Genomic DNA, 19448 nt, shown 5'->3' with positions numbered 1-19448 from the left:
TTATTTTACTATGTAATAAATCAATATCTTAAAATTAAATAAAATAAATTTAACGGTTGAGTCTACAACTGCACACCCTGCAGTTCCTATTGAAACCGTAGAGGATCCATGTCCAGGGAAAGGTATCGTCGTTCAGTTTTAACAACTAACAGAGTTTCATACTTTTCTGCAACACGACACGTGTTTTAAAGTGTAATTAAGCTCTGATAAAGTGTGATTATTCTTGTTATTTCATAAAATTATAGTTTAGAAAGAGAAAAAGGGTGTAAATTACAGTTTTTTAAAGACATGTTAAAAAATACACAATAAAATAATATTTTATATTAATAATTATAGTATTTAATCTTATCATTATTTAAATTTGATATTATCTGATAATTTTTAATAAAAATTTATTACATATTATTGAACACGTAGAAAAGTTAACTTTTAAAATCTGTCGGGGCACGCCGTGAATTTCAATGTAAGGACAACACAACACGCAACACAAAAAATAAATGATAGTAGTAAATGGAAAATGATTGTCATTAAGACACTTCTTCCAACATTATTAGAAATAAAATGTATTTATTAATGAAAATAAGTTCATTGAAATACTCAAACAATATTATCATTTTATTGGTTTTATCTCACACTTATAAATGTTAACCATAAAGTCAAAACAGAAAGACGATTCGTTATTTCCTTTCAAAAAAGACATGTAAAAAGGATTAACTGTAAAAATTTATGATTAACAAAGATTCTTCGCAGTAAACTACTTTTTCCATTTTAAAACAGTTATCATTATTTGGTCACTATTTTTGTCTGATGATATAATCATTTAATAATTAAAAAAAAGACAAAAAATTGAATCACTTTCTAAATGGCTGTACAAAAAATGGAAACCAGTAAGAATTGTGTTAAAATAGAATGCTTATTCCTCCCAACTGTGAAGAATGGAAACAAAAGGTAGGAATTAGTGGTAATTAATGAATTAAAGTCCCTTATAGAGTTCAAAATACTTAGCCCCAGGTGGAGAAGAGCAGTGATTATTGAGATTCTTATGAGTGACACGCCAAACCTTCAAGACCCCATCGAGACTACCAGTGCAAATGGTGCAGCTATCTTCGTTATCTTCCACCAAACGACCTCCTAAAAATGCTGTTACACACCTAATTGGTCCTCTATGACCAACCAAAACGGCTAAACAAGTGTGTTGGCCATCTTGTTCTCTAGCCCAAACCCTGCTAGTTGAATCAGCTGAGCCACTAACTACATATTTTGCAACACTGGCTAGACACATTACTGCATGTGTGTGTCCTTGAATTGACCCACCATATTGCAATTGCCCTGCAAACCAACCCTTTAGCCAGTAGTGTATGTAGCCATCAGTGCAGCCACCATATAAGATTCCTGCATCTGGGGTTAGTGTCAAGGCTTTCACCGGGGAATATTTGGCATGAAGGGTTACTGTGAGAGAATGTGGTTGGTCGTGGCTACAAAAATTTCTACGCCAAACTCTCACTGTTGCGTCATCAGAAGCGGTGTAGAGGACTCCATCATCAGCCACAATGATTGCGTTGATTGGCTCAGGGTGAGCCTTTATTGTCTCTATGCACTTCAGGTCTGAGATTCGCCATACTTTCACCGTTTTGTCTAGGGAAGCAGTGTATAGAATGTCCTCTGCTGTGTTAATTGCCATTGATGTAATTATCCCCTTATGCATCTGTTCATTCATGTCAAACAATCAAAAATACTTAATCACATCAATATTTCCACCATTTAATTAGGACTAATTGGAAGTAATTAAAAGTTATTTTTTTATTAAAAATATTTATTGCACTGAAATGGTTTGAAACTTTGAATCTAACTAACAAGAATAATAAAATTTTATTTATTTTTTAAATATTATCATATATTTATAACTTTAATATAATAAATATAATTTTATGAAATAAATATATTATTGTTAGATTCTTAAACTTAACTTTTAAGAATTGAAATTATCAACTCCTTAATAGAAAATATTAAACACTATCCTAACCACTGGTTAAAAAATAAAAATATTTTGTTGAAAAACATAAAATACATTAACTTCTACATATTTTATTGCATTCCAACATAATATTTTTTTAAAAAAAAATATGAAAATATATTTCTTAACAAAAGTTCGTGGGCCACTTGGTTGTACAAGAAATCTGGAGAAGTTACCCTTTGTCTAAGCAATTCCCAGTTTAATAAATTTTTTGGAGCATTTGTGATTAACCAAATAGAACTAAACCTCAAAGGCAATGTGGGGTACTATCCTGCTAACTTGTCTCCAGGGCCGACCTACAGCCAAAGGCTTTAGGGCCAAAAAAAAAATAAAATATATATATATATATATATATATATATATTAATTTTAATATATTTTTAAAAAATTAAATTTAAAAATAATTTTAATTTAAATATTTTAAATAATTATTAACTTTTTATTGATATTAAAAATAATATTTAATAAGTCGTAACTCTTAAGTAATAGATAATAAATATTTTTTAATTTATTTTTTAAAAAAAATAATTGATTAAAAAAAATTAAATAATTTTTTACTTTTTATTTAATTGTTATTTTTTTTTTCTTCCTTTCTCTAACTACTATATTCTTCTTTTCTTTTTGTTTAATTTTACTTTAATTTGTATTTTTTTACTAACAACAACCTCAAAGTGGAATGAAAAGAAAATATTCATAGTGCAAGTGGAGGAGGAAATAAAGTCTTCTATTTTTTTAATGCATAAGCACGGGTATAAAGCCTTCCATTTTTCTAACATAGAGACACTAGTACAATAATCTTTCCTCCACAACTCAGCTTCCATTAATTCACAATTTCTCTGTAAAGCTGTCACTTTTGGAGCCGCAGAGATTGCAAGTGTCAAGTTTATTTTCTTGACAATCAGGTTTTATTGTTATAATTTAATCTTATTTTATATATTTATATTTCATACTTTATATATTATAAATTCATATAAAAATATATAATTATCAACTAGAAAATATGAATTAGGCCATTTAAAACTTTAGAAAAAGAGAAGAGTCAAGGCTTTAACTAAATTACAAAAAGAAGCTATAGATAAATTTATAAAAATAAATTAAAAAACACATACAGATGCTCTTTGAAGATATAGGTGAAAACAATAATAGATAAATAATTAGTAAAAAGGATAATTTTGATTCTCAAACTCATGATAACGAGGAAGAAATTGAAAGATTAGATGATTTACTCCTAAAAATATATATGATCTAAGTTAATGGATAAATATTAGTACAAATTTGAGAGACTTATTAGTAAAAAAAGACCCTATTAAAGTTATTGGTATAGATTTTTTAAAAGATAAATATTCCAGACGTTTTTCTTCATCAAATTACATTAAAAAATTACCTAATTGAGAGAAACATGAGAGAATATAGCTAAATTATTTAATTTTGTTTCTCGTACAAGTAAACTAGCTAACGGAGGTTGTAGAGATTGAAGAAATCTTAGTGCTAAGTTGAAGAGTCATGAAATAACTAATGAACGTATCACTAACATGAATGCATGGATTAATTTGGAGATGAGATTGTCAAAAAATAAAATAATAGACAATCATGTTCAAAAATAAATAAATAGAGATAGAAAAATTGGAGAAATGTGTTATTAAGAATCATTGCAGTTATTAAAACTCTTGGCTAAAATAACTTAGCCTTACGTGGAAAAAATGAAAAGATATATCAAGAAAGTAATAAATTTTTTTTAAGTCTAATTGAAATGATTATAGAATTTGATCCAATTATGCAAGAATATATTTGTCAAATTAAAAATGATGAAATTCATAATCATTATCTTGAAAAAAATATACAAAATAAGTTGATAAATTTGTTAGCAAGTGAAATAAAAATAAAAATTATAAAAAAATTATGAATGTGAAATATTACTCAATTATAGTTGACTGTACTCCAAATATAAGTCATCAAGAACAAATGTCTTTTGTATTATGATACGTAGATATTTCATTAATTCCAATACAACTTAATGAATATTTTTCAAATTTTTTAAAAGTAGATGATACAAGTGAAAAAAGTCTTTTTGATGCTATTATTAATGAATTAAAAATTATTGGACTTAATATTAATAACCTTAGGGGACAAGGATATGATAATGAGTCTAATATGAAAGGCAAACATAAAGGTGTGAAAAAAAGACTTTTAGATATTAATTTTAGATCATTTTATACTCCATGTAATTGTCATAGTCTAAACTTAGTACTTTGTGATATGGCTAATTCTTGTCATAAAGCTATATCTTTTTTTAGTGTGTTACAACATATATATACTTTACTTTCTTCTTCTACAAAAAAGTAAAAATTTTTACAAAATTATATACATAACTTAATTCTTAAATCATTGTCACAAACACGTGTAGAAAGTCATATTTTAATAATGATCCTAAGATAAAAGGTGAAGTCGATTGTTTAGCAACTTACAAGTTTAAAATTTTTGAATTTTTGTTAGGAATGGTAATTTGGTATGACATGCAGTTAACTCAATTAGTAAAAATTTACAATCAAAAGATATGTGCATTGATGAGACCATTAAACAATTAAAAGGTCTTCTTTCATTTTTTAAAAAGTATAGGAAAAATGGATTTAAAAATACATAGACTTTTACCAAAGAAATTGCTTTTAAAATATATATAGAGCCTAAATTTCATGAAAAACTTATTGTCGTAGAAACAAACAACTTGACTAAAGTGTTAAGAATGAAATTGTAAAATCTCTTCAAAAATTATTTATAATTTATTACTTTTTATATATTATAGAGAAAGCAATTGCTGTACTTCAAAGTAGATTTAAGTAATTTAAAATGTATGAAAATATGACTTTTTATTTGATGTTAAAAAATTAAAGTAACTAGATAGTATAATTTTTAAAAAAATGCTTAAACCTTAAAAAATCTTTGAAACATAATAATTTTTTAGATATTGTTGAATTAAATTTATTTTCAGAATTAAATATCTTAAAAAAATTATAAATCAATTAACATTCTCAATTATATAAAAAAAATAGATTCCTTTCTAAATACATATATAACTTACAAAATACTATTAATAATTCTGATATTAGTTGCTTCAATTGAATTTTTTTTTTAAATCAAAATTAATAAAAATTTATTTAACATAAGTAGTATCTTTATAAAGATTAAATAGATTAGCCATATTATCTATTAAAAAAATATTAGATAAAATTAATTATGATAATTTATATCACAAAAAATTTAAAAAATACATTTTAAATAAAATTTTAATATTTTAAAAAAAATAATTTTATTAATAAAAAATATCCTTTTTAAATTTACTTTACGCCTAAATACTGTTGCTATTTAGTTATGTCAGTTGTGAACGAAATATTTAGAATGCATATTAACAGACAGAAACTGACCGTCTTGTCCTTGCCGGCGATGTAGCTTCGGACATAGCCAACGGTCTTGGGAATGGTGGCCAAACGAACATGCTTCAAAACCTTATCCCAAGTTCTTCTCCAGAGGCGAATTTTGCCATCACCATAGGCTGCATAAACAGTGTCATTGGAGACTTCCAGTGCAACGACTCTGCAAGCCTTGGTTCTGAGTTGACCACATTCAGTGAACTCGGGGAGCTTCCAGACCCTAACAAGATTGGAGTCAGAGCCAGTGTAAATCAACCCATTTGAAGACAAGGCAATGGAGAGCATCTGGCCATCGTTTCTGAGGACAGAAGAGGCACAGTGGTAGGTCGTTTGAGGGTCAGAGTCAGAAAGCTTTGTGGGAGAGGGAGTGGGAGAGAATTGGCGGTGAAGGGGTGAAGAAAGAGGAGAGTTTTGGAGGCTGCGAGAGAGTGTGGGACAAGAGAGGCGAGGTGGGGAGTTAAGTAAATTTGAAAAAGGAGATTCTTTTGTAGAATGGCTTCTCAAGAAGTTGTTGTTTTGAGTTGGAGTTGGAATTGCGGATCTAAAAGCAAAAGATGGGGTGGGATCAGGTGAGTTGGAGTCGTCCATTGATCATGTCATTTGATCTTGTGATGTGTTCTTCATTCACAACCAAAAGAAACATGAGTGGTGTCGTGGTGGTCACAAGTCACAACTTATGACTTATGAATGAAGTTGGTGTGATGGGGTTATGAATTTGAGTGGGGGTAGATGTTTGCTATTACTTCGTTTATAGCCGTTGTTGAATAATATGTAGTGGGTTACGCATTTAAGAAATGAGGAGATTTGTTAGATGTGGCATTAGTTGCAATTCTAATACCAATTTGTGTTTTTCTTTTCTCTTTGGTTTCAATTGTCGGTGTGGCAGAGTTGGCATCACCCTCTTTTTGCAACAAGATAACAAATTCAAAGTAATACGGAGCCTTTTAAGGTTAACATGTTCAAAATTAGATCCCGGATAATCAATGGCATAAAGTGGGTTATTTGGGAGAGAAATGTGATTTATTACTGATTAGTACAGATGCTTTTTCCATAATTGTCATGGTAGATGAAATGTCTCAATGGTTTCTTAGGTTACCTATGGGCTCATTGCATTAAATTTCAAGTTCTATTATAGGAATTTCTTCAAGTTCCGATCATAAAGTGGCTCACCAAAAGCTCTGAAATTTGCCATCTTAATTGTCATGTAAATTTCGTTAGGAAATTGTCAGGGATTAAATATGCTGAAATGCAAATAAATGGCAGTGGTTGCGAAAGCTGATACATTCCTGAAAATTCCAAAACCCATTCGTAAATCCTTTTTTCTTGTCTTCTCTTTTCGTGAAAATTTACCCACTGCCACTGACATGAAAGTTCACTACAATTACATGCTATACATCAACAATTGCCTGAAACATGAACCTGTAATTGGGAGTGTATAATGATCAAGAACCTGGTAAATTGCTTTGATTTACGGTTGGCCCTCTTGTAAATAATGGTACTCTCTCGTAGTATTTATTTTAACAGTTTTTACTTATTTTTGTTTTAGAAAAAAATGAAATATCGTGTATCTTCCTTTAAAGAGAAAGGAGTATGCATTTAATGCGGTAATTCAAAGACCTGTTATAATTAATTGTCTTTTCTAAATGTTAAGCTTAGTCCTTTATTTTTTATAATTGTAGACTGCTTTGCCTCGTTACTCAAAACTTGTTATCTTTACCCTGTTTTTCAATAGGAAAAAATTAATGCAAAATAAACAAAAAACGTTTATATACACTCGAGGTTCAAGTTCGTCACCTAGTCAAGATCAAAGAAACAAGCCTCGTCCCAGAACGAACCTTTGCCACACAAAGAAGTGGTAGCAATAAAGAAGATAGGGAATGGTCAAATTCAAGAGATGGGCATGTCATTTCATGTTCCCTGGATTTCTGTTCCAAGACAAGTAGGACGGATCCCCAAGTGGTCTGCAGATTCAGCAATTTAGCAATGTTAGCTCTCAAAATAGAAATAAATAACCAAATATTATAATGTTGATGAGGAACAAAGAAAGAGGTATTTAATTTAGTTCAAAATTGGAAAATAAACTCTAAATTTTGAGAGAAAGAAAATGTTCATATTTTCTTTGAGGGAAAAAAGGATATGAACTTGGCATGAATACCATAACAGACGATTTTTTAATCAGAACTAAATTTTTATTAAAAATTATAAAACTTAATGTAATTTAATACATTAATATTATTTAAAAAATATTATAAGCAGCTAATAATAATAAACATTTATTAAAAAAAGTATTGATTTTTATCATTTTTAATATAATAAGTAAACATTTTTCTATAAATTTATAATACTTAAACAAAGGATAAAGACTGAATTAACAAAACTCTATCATTAAATGTTATAACTTTTAATAAAAAGTTATATATTATCCTATATAATATTACACGGATAAACTGAAAGTGTTTCGTTGACCTTGGCTTGACAACATAAAGAAGGATGAATCCTATGGCAAAGAACAAGGATACTGCACCAACGAAAAGGTATGCAGTTCCCAAGAAGGGGTTTCTGCCACCCATCCAAGTGGTGGTTGAGAGAACCAATGTCTTTCTGCCTCCAAACTTGTATGTGTTGTAATTGTTTTCTATTACTATTTCTATCTCATCATTAACTTCAAGGTCACTTTCTATCTTCCCATATAATTTTCTGAATGTGGGTAGTGCTGCCGTTCGCATCCAAACGATCAGATTCTCTTGTTCACTCAACTGATGCAAAAAAGAAAAGTGAAATGCAAAACAAGCAATCAAATCTCCACCAATCAGAAATGCAAAAAGACAAGTGAAATGTTGAAATATTTACAGGTAAACTCTCGTTGAGTTTTGCACCACCAATCAAATCTCCACGCTGAAAATTTTTTGGATAAACATGAGAGCCAAATTTGGAGCTTTGGTCACTCTTCCATGCAATGTTCTTTTTATTTACACTCAAGTCCTTGTTGTTGGTTAAAAATCTGTATGTGTCATTGAACAAACTCCATGCAATGAGGCCGCATGGAACAATTGGTTGATTAGTATCTTTTGTCTTGTCTTCTGGATAACAATTGTTCATTTCTCCTTCAGCTTCCTTATTCCGCAGTTGCTTGTCGTTTCTACTCTTAACATATCTGAAAAAACAATCATCCAGTGTTAAGCATAAAAGTGGGGACCATAAGAAGTGGTTGCATACTTGCATGGAGAGTTCCTTGATAAACTCCAATTTTCATTTTTGGATTTGTCATAAGTTATCTTACGGTATAAATAATAACTTCATGATGAACTAAAGAGATTTTGTATATAAAAAGTTGATACAATTTGTAACAGTGTCTTTATTAGTCCACTTAAAATGAAAATATTTATCCCACCAGATAAACAAACCCTTAAATTTTACATTCATGTCTCAAAACATACCTGCGATGATTCTGATAATAATTATCAAGCTGATAATAGATGTAAACTGGAGCTTCCATTTTATGGTCAACCTATGAAGTTTACAACAGAATTGTTTCCAATCAGGTATCAAACAAGTAATTATTTTAAAATTTCAACATGTCTTGTTATGATGTACTAACAATCCATTTGGTAATGCAGGTCTTGTTGGTGGTGTCGTTTTGAATAAATGCCACTGCATTTTCAGCATGTGAGGGAGGAAGGCAACTGTCATCGTATCGGAATACAGCTTCTTCCACCTACATCAGCATTTCTTGACAAATCAATATAACGTTCAGTTTCTGCACCAAATCTCATTTATTGAGAAAACTATGAGATGTTACACTCTCTGAAGAAAACAATGAAGCAAGACCAATGGGGATGAAGACGATTCCGATGACAGAAAATGTAGAAATGACCTGGGAAAACAGATAAAATCAATGATCAATTATTAAACATTGCAAAAGCAGAAGCCATGCCTGAAACTATAATCCTTCAGTAAAACTAAATGAGGTATGTGCGTTGCAATCTATACCCATCCAGGTGTTAGAATTGGTTTCCATGCAGGAAGTTCTTGCTGTGAGAATTGTGAATCTACAATTTGAAAAAAAAATTAAAAAAATTATATAGCAGCAACAGTGCAAACGTAACTATTTCATTGCATAGAATAGCCATAAGTCCTCCAAATTTTAGTGCAAACTTAGCATTTGAGCGATTTGCCTTACAAATAATTAAATAAAGCACTGAAAAATGCTGCATTCCAATTCCTTACAAACTATAATAAAGACATGACAAGTTCAATGGAAGTAACAAATGTTGTGTTTTGTGAATGAACCATTGTTTCAAGATATCCCCATGAAATTTACATAAACTTAGATAAACTTATATGATGGCATATGTAGAAGATAAGGACGGCACATTCATGGGAAAAGTGAAGAACACACATATGGGTTTCTTGGAAGTTTTCTTGGAAGAGGGAGCAGATTGACCGTCTTTGCCAGGCGCCGTATCCATGATTAATACAACACGAAATAAACATAAATGGGATCAAAGATAAGTTGGATTAGATAACTGTAACGGTAGTTTTGGTTAAGCTTTGAAGAGCATAATGCAGTTATCAACGTCGGAGGACCGCACAATCACATCGTTGAATTGGACCATTTCACCGGCGGAACTACCGCTCACCCTCCTAATATGTGAAAATGAAACACTAGTCCTGATACCCAAAATATTAATATTTAGCAGTTAGTTTCATGTTTTATTTTATTTATTCAAAAGAAATATGTGTGCACGTTGGAGAGAGATTGAATCGAGTTTAATTTCCCAGTCCAAAAGAAGAAAAATCTAACCCCCCCCCCCCTCCATTAAATTAACTTTAACAAATAATTTTAGAATAAATAATCAATATACTCCCTGACATTAGATAAATGTGATTTACTTTAATTTCTAAAATTATAAAATTTTTTACACTTCAATTCATTTTCATTAAATGTTTTTATTAGCATCAAGGACTAAAGTAAAAAAAAATGTAACATTTTATAAAGTCAAAGTATGGCTCAAAGATAACATAAGTTAGTAAATAAATGGTGCTTAAGTGAGTAGGCCTTTACAAATTTGTTAATTATAATTTAAAATAAAATAAAATATTTAAATATTTAACCTGTAAAAATTTGTAAAATTGTTCTTTAAATTTTCAAAATTTGTTATTTTATATTTTATACAATTGTATTTCTAAGCAAATACCCTTTGTAACTTTACAACAAAAATTCACAACAAAGAGCATAACTGTGTTCATATATTTAACCACTATTGTTTTAATGTAAATGATAGGGAATTCATCAAACAGCGAAAGATACCCAAAAATAGGGCTGGTGTATTGGGAGGGATGAGGAGGTAACCAGAGTGTTCAAGCTTAGGCCGCATGGAAACAGAGTGAATGCCCAAAGCATCCTCGTACGAACCGCAGAGGAAAATCAATTCGTTCTGCAAAGATTTGGAGACATCGACGTGAATGAAGAGCTGGTCGATGACTCCGTCTTCGTCACGTGAATATGGCCGTTGGAATATAAATTTCCTAGAATAAAAGTATAAATACAATAATTTTTAAAACTTGTTATAACATGTTATTATGTTAACTTATTTATGAATTATATAATATCTTGACTTACGTTAGTTATCATCAAAAGCTAAAATAAAACTTTTTAACTCACCAGCCAATGAAACACTTCAAATCTTCAGGATTAAAGTGGTGATTTGTTCAATCATTTTCTTTTCGGTACATGCTTGTTTGGAACGCCGTCAGAACGTGATCATAATTAAAACTGCATGGGCAAAGCCAACGACAAAATGCTACCATATTGTAACATGATCGTAATTTAAAATATATAAATCAATAATACAATGGGGTGATTCTGTCAAGAAGCTGAAGTCACGGCTTCAACTACATCATCCGACTCGTCAACCATCATTTCATTTCTGAAAAGCAATTTCAAATATGGAAGAACCTTGGGAAGCACGTATAAATCAGCAATATTGATACTCATCATGTCAAATGCAACACAGGTTTTATGCATGTGTGTTTCATCCAATACAGGAATTTTTGGATATCTTTGGCTGAAATGAGTTAGTATAATTCGATATGCATCAGCAGACTCTCCCATTTCTATGGCTTCCTTTGTGGTACTGTGATTTTTTGCTATAGCCTCCTCTACCATACCATCCTCGAAAGTTGCCTGCATCAATTAGCAAGTCATAAGTTAACAGCACCCTTGTTAGTGATGGCATTAAGCAACGAACAATTCTCTCTATAGTTCACATAGAAAATGTTTATAAGGTAAATCATTAACATGGACGGCCATATATGTTGTTGGACTCGGCATTCATTGCAGAAACAATTGAAGCAAAGAGATCATACACAAAATTATCCATCCTTTTGATGTATAAACCAAAGAAACATGTAGTCTATAGATAAAAATCTAATTATGGAATTTATATCAAAGGAATCATCGAAGATACAAATCCTTTTGTAAGAGAGGAAATTAAGTTCGACCTACAGGGGATAAGTCAATTAGAGTGAAACATGTTAGTTTTGCCAAAGATTTACCTATTGTACCAAAAACTTATCGAATTAATTCTTCTTTATCATTGTTGAATCTAAAATGACTAGGATTGCTAACATTTGAAATTGACTCTAACCACCTTCGCCCACTTCAACCTAAAAAGAAAAGAGTAGAGAATATTCAAGACAGCATGCTTCATTGCTTCTGCAGTAGCAGCCTACAGTACCAAATTCTTATATTGATTTCATTCCATATCCTTTTAAGATATTTCCAGCAAATGCTAAATCATTACAAGCTCAGACAACATCAAATAATTACTTGCCTCATGAATAAGAACTGTTGTACCACGAGATGCTTCTATTAGCTCTGGGCAGGGCCTTGTGTCACCAGAATATACAATCTTCCAGCCAGGTATCACTTTTCCAACACTATTAGTCCTCTCTTCAGCTTTTAGAACAACACCAAATGCCTGTGGGCAATGTACAACAGGGAAACTAATCAAGGCCTTCAGACCAGCTTCCTGGATTACCTCCTTAAATTTCTTTAGGATGGGAGAAATTGCATCTTTGTCAACAGGACTACCTGGTCTTTTAAAATAGCTTTGCATACGAGATCCTCTAGAAAACAAAGTTGAATCGACTTTTGATGCAATTATTTCCCTATTATTATTGTTCAGATTATGAGAATTAACTGAAATTCGTTGGAAATCATCCTCAAAAGCATCCAATGAAGCTGCTGTTGTGTGCTTGCAGTCAAGAAACACCATATCTAAATCTTCAAGTCTTTGGTATGCATCTAAATATCTCTTCAGCTGCCTTGGTCCTACAACAAGAATCGGTTCATGAGGCACTCCCTTCAGCAATTCATAGCGCAGAGCAAGAATCCTAGCCAAGCCTGTATGGTGATCAGCATGAATATGTGAAATCCAAATGCACCTTAAAGCTCTCACAGCATCATCAGCACCACTAACGCCATATCTGTTTCCAAGGGATACATCAACCAACAACTCAGATTAAAAGAACAAACAATTGCTGTAATCTATAAATACAAATGATTGTTAAGGATCTGGATAGACCCACCTTCTTTTAAGTTGCCCCAACGTTCCTTCACCACAATCCAAGAGCATACTTCCTTTTGAGAAAAGATTTATATATATTGAGCTCACATTTCGGTATTTTGATGGCTGGGATGAACCAGTTCCAAGAAGAACTATCTCCAAGTCATCTCTCCGGATATTTTCCAAGCAAGCAGGAATACCATCTGCACACAGCCATGGTTCCTCAATCATCATCTTATGATCTGCCAGAGTTGTTAAATCCTCTGCTTGACTACATTCTTTCCAGAGCTGACTTACATGCTTAGCTGCTTCCACAACCTCTGGAATCTCTGACAGTAACTCATCAATGATTTCTGAGGAAGCCATCGTAGTAGGAATACAAGATCTATCCAACCCAAGATTTGCATAAGGACGCAAAGTAAACTGTATATAGCAGAGTAATATATTCATCAGTATATGAACTTGGCAAAAGCAAGAGATAGAGATAAAAAATGTGAAATTATAGTCCTAAGGTGACAACGGACAAATATATCTGGGAGACAATAGGAGCAGCACTATCAAGGAGAAAATGGTAGAAACTCCTAAGGTGATTTAGTTGTGTAAGAAGATTAAAGGAAGCTCCAGTGATAAAATTGGATCAAATCAAAGATAATTTGATTAGAAAAGATAAATGAGAGCCTAAGAAAAGAACATGTTCTACATGGTTTTACAGAAAAGTCGGGGTCTTAAGAATTGTTGCTTGAATACATTCATTTTAAATTTTTGTCATAGTGGGTCCAACACAAAAACTGCTCTCCAAGAACACGACAAGAAGAATGCCATTCTTAGATTCTTTCTCAGTGATGCACAAATAATTTGAAGTTGTTCAAAGACAAAAAAGTTACACCATCAGAAATATATTTATTTAGAAATCAAATGAACGTTGTTTAAGCTTGTACATAATGCTTTGACTTGTTAAAAATAATAGGTACATTTAAAAAAAACATCAGCAAAGTTGCAATTATCTAAAAGGAGTTCAGAAAAAGCATGGATTGTCACAACTACAAGCTTATCATACCCCAAAGACTTTATTTTGACTTCTATGAGAACAAATAACTGAATAAGTTAACAGCCAGGTCACATCAATGTCTCATACCTTCAGAAGATTTTCTGCAGAAATGACTTCAGAAAGTTCTGGAAAAGAACCCTGCCAAGGAATCAAATCAAACAATTTAATTAGACTCATTTATCTTTGTCTACAAAAATAAACTTCCTCTCCTGTAACGTTGTGACAAACCTCACTCAAAGCAAGAGAGCCAAAGTTTGAGCTATTATGATTTGGAAGAGAACAAATTCCTGGAGCTGGAAAAAACTGAGGACACAAGTACTTAAGTTGTGTTGCAATTCTTGCACTAGATTTCAAAATAGGAATCTCTACATTCTTCCTGCAAACAGCATGAGTAATCAGAAGTAATCACTAACAAACCAGTTAGGAATGCCAAAAAATGACTCTCCAAAGAGACAAACACCTTACTTTTCATGTCCAGCCATGATATGCTGTGCAGAACTGAATTTCTTCATCCATTTTTGGTAATTTGAACAACTTATAACAGATGCAGGAGTCAAGTGAATTACACATGTGACACTCTTAGCCTCTGGTAGCATGCTCATTTGATCACCATTACTGTCGAGCAATTGTGCAGACAATAATGTTTCCAAATGAGATTCTGTTGGGCAATCAACAAGGAGAACAATGGGACCAGGAACAGAAGGTCCCAAGACATCAATTGGATGAACCTATTGTGGTAGACAAACAGTTGCATTAAAATGTATGGAAGTCCAATATCAAATTAAAATAAACTAAAGCATGTGTAATTGAGATTGAAATCTATCTATCTCAAATTTTGTTTCCTTCTACTCTGCTTTGGGTAAATAATGTACAGTTTTGAGACTAACCATAATATTCTGGCAATCAGATTTCACTGAGTTTCCAAGTTGCAGTTCACGATACTTTGGCCCAGGTTTGAGACCAAGGGCCTTAGCTTTCTCTGGATCAAATTTTCCCTTGATTTCAGGCAGTTCACAAACATATACTACAGACATATCACCAGGCTTTACACCAGGCTGCTTTTTGCTACTGGGGGAGTCAAGAGTCTCTGGACTATGATCCATCCTCTTTTGTGAAGAGTTTTCTGAAGGTGTCAGAACCTGACCTTCAATGTGGTTGGGTTGTAGTATAATGGCTGATATTTTGACCACTTCATCATCGACAAGAACAATGGGGTCCAAAACCTTGCTTTGAGCCGGCACAGTAGGCCAATCAGTGTTGAAGATGGGCCCAAAGCTCTTTGTGTGAACCATGGCAGCATTGGGAATAAAAGATCTCATGGCATCTACTAAATACTTAAGATCTGAAGGGCCCCATACATTAACCTGCAAATTAGGAGAAGCTATCATTTATAATAAATATATATGATAACGACAGAAGATTATAGGAGGTTAAAGGCCACTTACAGACATCCCTTCTCCCACGCCAGCCAAAGTAAGCAGTAAACCTGTGAGTTGAAAATAAATTATGAGAGTTTCAAGGCTCTTCTCAATGAATCACCAATCAAAGCATCAAATTTTAGTAATGTAGTTCTAGTAAAGCAGAAACAATTTAAATGTCAAATTTTAGTGCAGTATTAAAGAAAAAAATGCTAGTGTCTGCAATATGTGGCAGGGATAATGACTAAAACGGCAAGGTCATTAACAATCCAACACAGACCTGGAAGGCCACCGGCAGTCTCAGAACAGACACGAGAAAGAAAAATGTGATCTATCTGAAGAAAGACGAACAACAGTAAGACTAAGAAACTAAAACGTTTTCACGAGGCGATGATACAAAGCAATTCACATTGGAGTTGAAGATACATGATAATACCTTAGATAGCTTAATCTTATGCTCTGTGCAAAACCTTTGTAATCCCTGAAATGAATACGATATAAATTAATTTGAAAAAAATCATAGAGGGCATTGATTAAATGCTGAATGAAATTAAACATACCTCGCCAGCATTGAATATAAATCTCTGTTTGTCGAAGAAAAGAAGGACGGAAGGTGAGGTATCTTGAGTATCCATTCCAGTCCCCAATATCTAAACAAATCAAAAATTGTAAACAGAAATAACTGCTTTCAGTAAAATTCTATCTTAAAAATCAGATTTTTGAAACGAAGGATTTGATTTGAAAGAGAATTATGACCTGAACATATGATATGGTATTGATTGGATTAAGCTTCCGAACTTTGAGTTGAAGGTTCTTCTTGGTAGCGTCACTTTTATCTCTTCCCTCAGCTCTTCTCTTGTTGAAGCTAGCAGCGACGGAGCTTGTCTCTTGGTCTTCCATGGGGATGCTGCTCTTTCTGCGCCCAAGGTGGAGAGCAGGGAAGTTACGGTGTCGTTTTGAGAATGAGGCGATGACGGTTATCAGAGAACGGAATTGGATAGTATTAGTAGTGGGTTTGGAGAGAAGAGAAAGAGAGGGATAGAGAAAATGCCCAAAATTTGAAACTTTGGCCATTTCCCTTTATCCTTCAAGGGTTTTAGCCCTTTCCGCAATAAAACCCCTTACAACACCACACTTCATTATTCCTCTTCAACTTCACTAATTTTTTTTTATTTTTTTTCAAATTCATCTCTTTAAAATTTTTAAAATTAAGAATATTGTAATAATTATTTATTTAAAAAATAGATATCTGTTTCGCATATTTTGCAATTGTGAGTATGAATAAATAGTATTGATCATTGTCCTTGCATTATCCTATTCTTATTTAATTTTTCTAATTATTGATAATAAAATTGTCATAATTGCTTTAAGGATTTGATATGTAGCACTAGGCACAAGCCAATGCTCTACCCAAAGCCTAAACATTCCTTTTCTTATAGAAAGATCAACCACTTGAAACAAAAGCTGGAATAGCTCAGTTGGTTAGAGCGTGTGGCTGTTAACCACAAGGTCGAAGGTTCAAGCCCTTCTTCTAGCGTCTCTGATTTTCAGAGTTTTTCTACAAAGCATGTCCTTGGGTCTGGTCTTTTTTGTGTTTTTTTGGTGGAATGGACCTGTCCAAAGTCATACCAACTCTGTTATTCAGTCCTCATGGCCCAAGTTAATTTTTTGCCCTTAATTTTTTGGTTTCTTAATTCATCTCTTCCTCAATATAAAAAAAATTGTATTGTGGTTGTACCTATGCAAACCATATCAGATAAGATGATCACAAGAACAACCACATGTGACTGAGTTCATGCAAAGTATCCTCAACTCAACACTCAACAACAAACTTTGAAATATCACAGATGTCACTGCTCCAACTCCAACTCACCTCTCATGCATTATGCTCTATCTCTCCCTCTTCCCACTGCTTCAGACCCCTCCAACTCTCTAAGCCCCTCCAATTCTCTAAGCGTCTCAGGTTTGTAAGAACCAAAATTAAAGCCGTTGGCACAGTCCCTGAGAAGGACTCAGACTCAGAGACCAATGACTCCAACGACCCACCATTTGTGGGATTTGTATTTGTTAGTGTAAGTTGAAGAATCATGCATTCTAGCAACATTGTTTTATATTTTAAGTTAATCTCTAATGTTTTTGTGTTTGGTTAGCCTGTGTTGCTACCAGATGGAACACCAGATTTGCACTATCGTTCAGCTTGCGGAGGGCGAAAGCTTAGGAACATAATGATGGATTCCAATATTGATCTATATGGACCCTATGTAATAATTAATAATTGCATGCTAACAACTTTGTTATTTGCTTTGTAATAATATTTTATTGCATGATTCAGTTTATATGCTTTTGTTGTTTTATTACTTTTTCTAGGCTAGAGCTTTGTTAAATTGTGGAGGGGGTGGAACTTGTGGCACATGTGTGGTGGAGGTGAGCTATATATAATAATAATAATCATAATAATAACCTTTATTTATTCAAATTTTATTGCCTTGTTTTGCCTGGAAAAAACAAGGCACTTGTTTATTATTATAGTAATGTAGTCAGAAGACAGATTAAGTAATGGACACTACTATTTCTATTTTGCAATTGCTGTTAGGTTCTTGAAGGCATGGAGCTTCTAAGCCCGCGCACTAATAAAGAGAAAGAAAAGCTAAAGAAGGTAAATAACTGTATGTAAACTTGATAGATTGAAAATTTTTTGTTCACTATGTTTTACAATTAACTATGCTTGTTTGTGACTAAGAGCAATACGGTTGCGTTATCTTTCCAGAATCCAAAGAATTGGAGATTAGCATGTCAAACAACTGTTGGTACCCCAGATTCCAGAGGGGCGGTTCGTGATTCTTCACTCTTCAACTTTAGCACTTTTGATCTTTGGATTAATATTTAGAAGAGAAAAAAAGCAGGAGTGTTCTTACCTGTTTTATCACTACACTTTTTATACTAACTAATAAGAAGAGTGATAAGGAAAAAAATAAAAGAAAGAAAGAAATATAAAATATGACATGCGAACATGTGATATATAATTAAAGAAAAACTGAGTTAAAAATATACTGTATAAATTAACATTATTGAAAAACTATTCTGACTTTGAGCTATTCAGAGTTATGATTTTTTGGCACCGTGGGAGAAAAAGAAAGAAAAATGAAGAGATATGATTCATGAAAGATGATATGATTAGAAAATTAAAATTGTTAAACTAAATATTAATTTGATGCAGGTTGTGATTCAACAACTGCCAGAATGGAAAGGGCATGAATGGAAATATGATAAGCCTGGAGAATCAGAGTGGGAATCAGAGTCTTCGTGAAGTCAAAAGGAAAGAATATAAAACGAATTATATTCGTAACATAAGGCATTTTTGTTTTTGCTTTGGTTGCAGATCGTGGAGAAAAACTTGTAATTAATTAGAAATCCCCTTGTTTAAGCTTCAGAGGCACATCAACGAAAGAAATATATGGATAAAATAGTAAAACTTTCGCTCGCATTTCTGCATGTTCCTAATTTTTTCGCAGGGTACAGCAAAATATTAAGTAGATGAGACCTACTCTCTTGCAGTTATATTCTTTTTGTAATAACTTTTCTGAATTTAAAAAAAAAAAATTAGAAAAAATTAACCATACATGAATGAATATTTTATATAGAGGATTGGAGTATGTACTTCAAAAGGGTCGAAAAAATTTTCGGAGATAAGTTAGTCATGTGATGTTACATTCATACAGAGCCTCTTTGTATATTTATTGTTAATTTAAATTTTAAGTATTTTATAAATACAATTAAACTAAATTAAAAATAATTAGGTGATGTTTTTCTCACTTCATACATCTTATTTTAAAAGATTCAAATATAATCAATTGGCGCTCCCCTATTGGAACAAGTGCGTTTCTATCATAGATTTTGGACACAAATTGTGCATATGAACATATGTAGAAATTAGAAAGGAGGAGGATTTTTTCTCTCTGGGACAGTTTTGCAT

At 32.3% G+C, this 19448-nt stretch overlaps 4 protein-coding genes and 1 non-coding gene across 8 annotated transcripts; 2 read left to right on the top strand and 3 right to left on the bottom strand.

Annotated features, from left to right (window-relative positions):
* Positions 1–917: 917 nt before the first annotated feature.
* LOC113856012 (protein JINGUBANG-like) lies at positions 918–6026 on the bottom strand. Its single transcript, XM_027487636.1, has 2 exons — positions 5433–6026; positions 918–1705 (listed from the first exon to the last, which is right to left on the bottom strand). The coding sequence occupies exons 1-2, from the start codon at positions 6024–6026 to the stop codon at positions 974–976; spliced, it is 1326 nt and encodes a 441-aa protein (XP_027343437.1). The 3' UTR covers positions 918–973.
* Positions 6027–7282: 1256 nt separating this feature from the next.
* Positions 7283–10062, bottom strand: LOC113855233 (putative ALA-interacting subunit 4). Of its 3 annotated transcripts, XM_027486784.1 has the most exons (8): positions 9838–10062; positions 9429–9487; positions 9238–9312; positions 9037–9153; positions 8876–8946; positions 8289–8592; positions 7905–8194; positions 7283–7399 (listed from the first exon to the last, which is right to left on the bottom strand). In XM_027486784.1, exons 1-8 carry the CDS (start codon positions 9905–9907, stop codon positions 7342–7344), a joined length of 1044 nt encoding a protein of 347 aa, XP_027342585.1. In that variant the 5' UTR covers positions 9908–10062; the 3' UTR covers positions 7283–7341. The 3 variants fall into 3 exon arrangements, with proteins under 3 accessions (XP_027342585.1, XP_027342586.1, XP_027342587.1); XM_027486785.1 differs by lacking the exon at positions 9838–10062 and having other exon boundaries at positions 9380–9468; XM_027486786.1 differs by lacking the exons at positions 9429–9487; positions 9838–10062 and having other exon boundaries at positions 9267–9276.
* A 1050-nt stretch (positions 10063–11112) lies between these two features.
* Positions 11113–16624, bottom strand: LOC113855232 (tRNAse Z TRZ4, mitochondrial). 2 transcript variants are annotated; one of them, XM_027486783.1, is made up of 14 exons: positions 16232–16624; positions 16036–16125; positions 15912–15956; positions 15756–15810; positions 15503–15543; positions 15197–15421; positions 14945–15112; positions 14523–14785; positions 14286–14433; positions 14145–14195; positions 13282–13432; positions 13032–13251; positions 12275–12929; positions 11268–11625 (listed from the first exon to the last, which is right to left on the bottom strand). In XM_027486783.1, exons 1-14 carry the CDS (start codon positions 16547–16549, stop codon positions 11308–11310), a joined length of 2748 nt encoding a protein of 915 aa, XP_027342584.1. In that variant the 5' UTR covers positions 16550–16624; the 3' UTR covers positions 11268–11307. The 2 variants fall into 2 exon arrangements, with proteins under 2 accessions (XP_027342583.1, XP_027342584.1); XM_027486782.1 differs by having other exon boundaries at positions 11113–11625; positions 13032–13432; positions 14945–15421.
* A 314-nt stretch (positions 16625–16938) lies between these two features.
* On the top strand, positions 16939–17012 carry TRNAN-GUU. Its single transcript has one exon. It is a non-coding gene; the product is annotated as a tRNA-Asn (tRNA).
* Positions 17013–17194: 182 nt separating this feature from the next.
* Positions 17195–19085, top strand: LOC113855236 (photosynthetic NDH subunit of subcomplex B 3, chloroplastic). The gene is made up of 6 exons (XM_027486788.1): positions 17195–17547; positions 17626–17736; positions 17843–17899; positions 18069–18131; positions 18243–18305; positions 18693–19085. The coding sequence occupies exons 1-6, from the start codon at positions 17323–17325 to the stop codon at positions 18780–18782; spliced, it is 609 nt and encodes a 202-aa protein (XP_027342589.1). The 5' UTR covers positions 17195–17322; the 3' UTR covers positions 18783–19085.
* The last annotated feature ends 363 nt before the right edge of the window (positions 19086–19448 follow it).

The sequence above is a fragment of the Abrus precatorius genome, unplaced genomic scaffold, assembly GCF_003935025.1.
Source record: "Abrus precatorius isolate BTA unplaced genomic scaffold, Abrus_2018 Scaffold11, whole genome shotgun sequence".
NCBI classification, from domain to species: domain Eukaryota; kingdom Viridiplantae; phylum Streptophyta; class Magnoliopsida; order Fabales; family Fabaceae; genus Abrus; species Abrus precatorius.
Note: the sequence above shows the minus strand (reverse complement) of the source record. Positions and strands in the feature narration are given on the sequence as shown.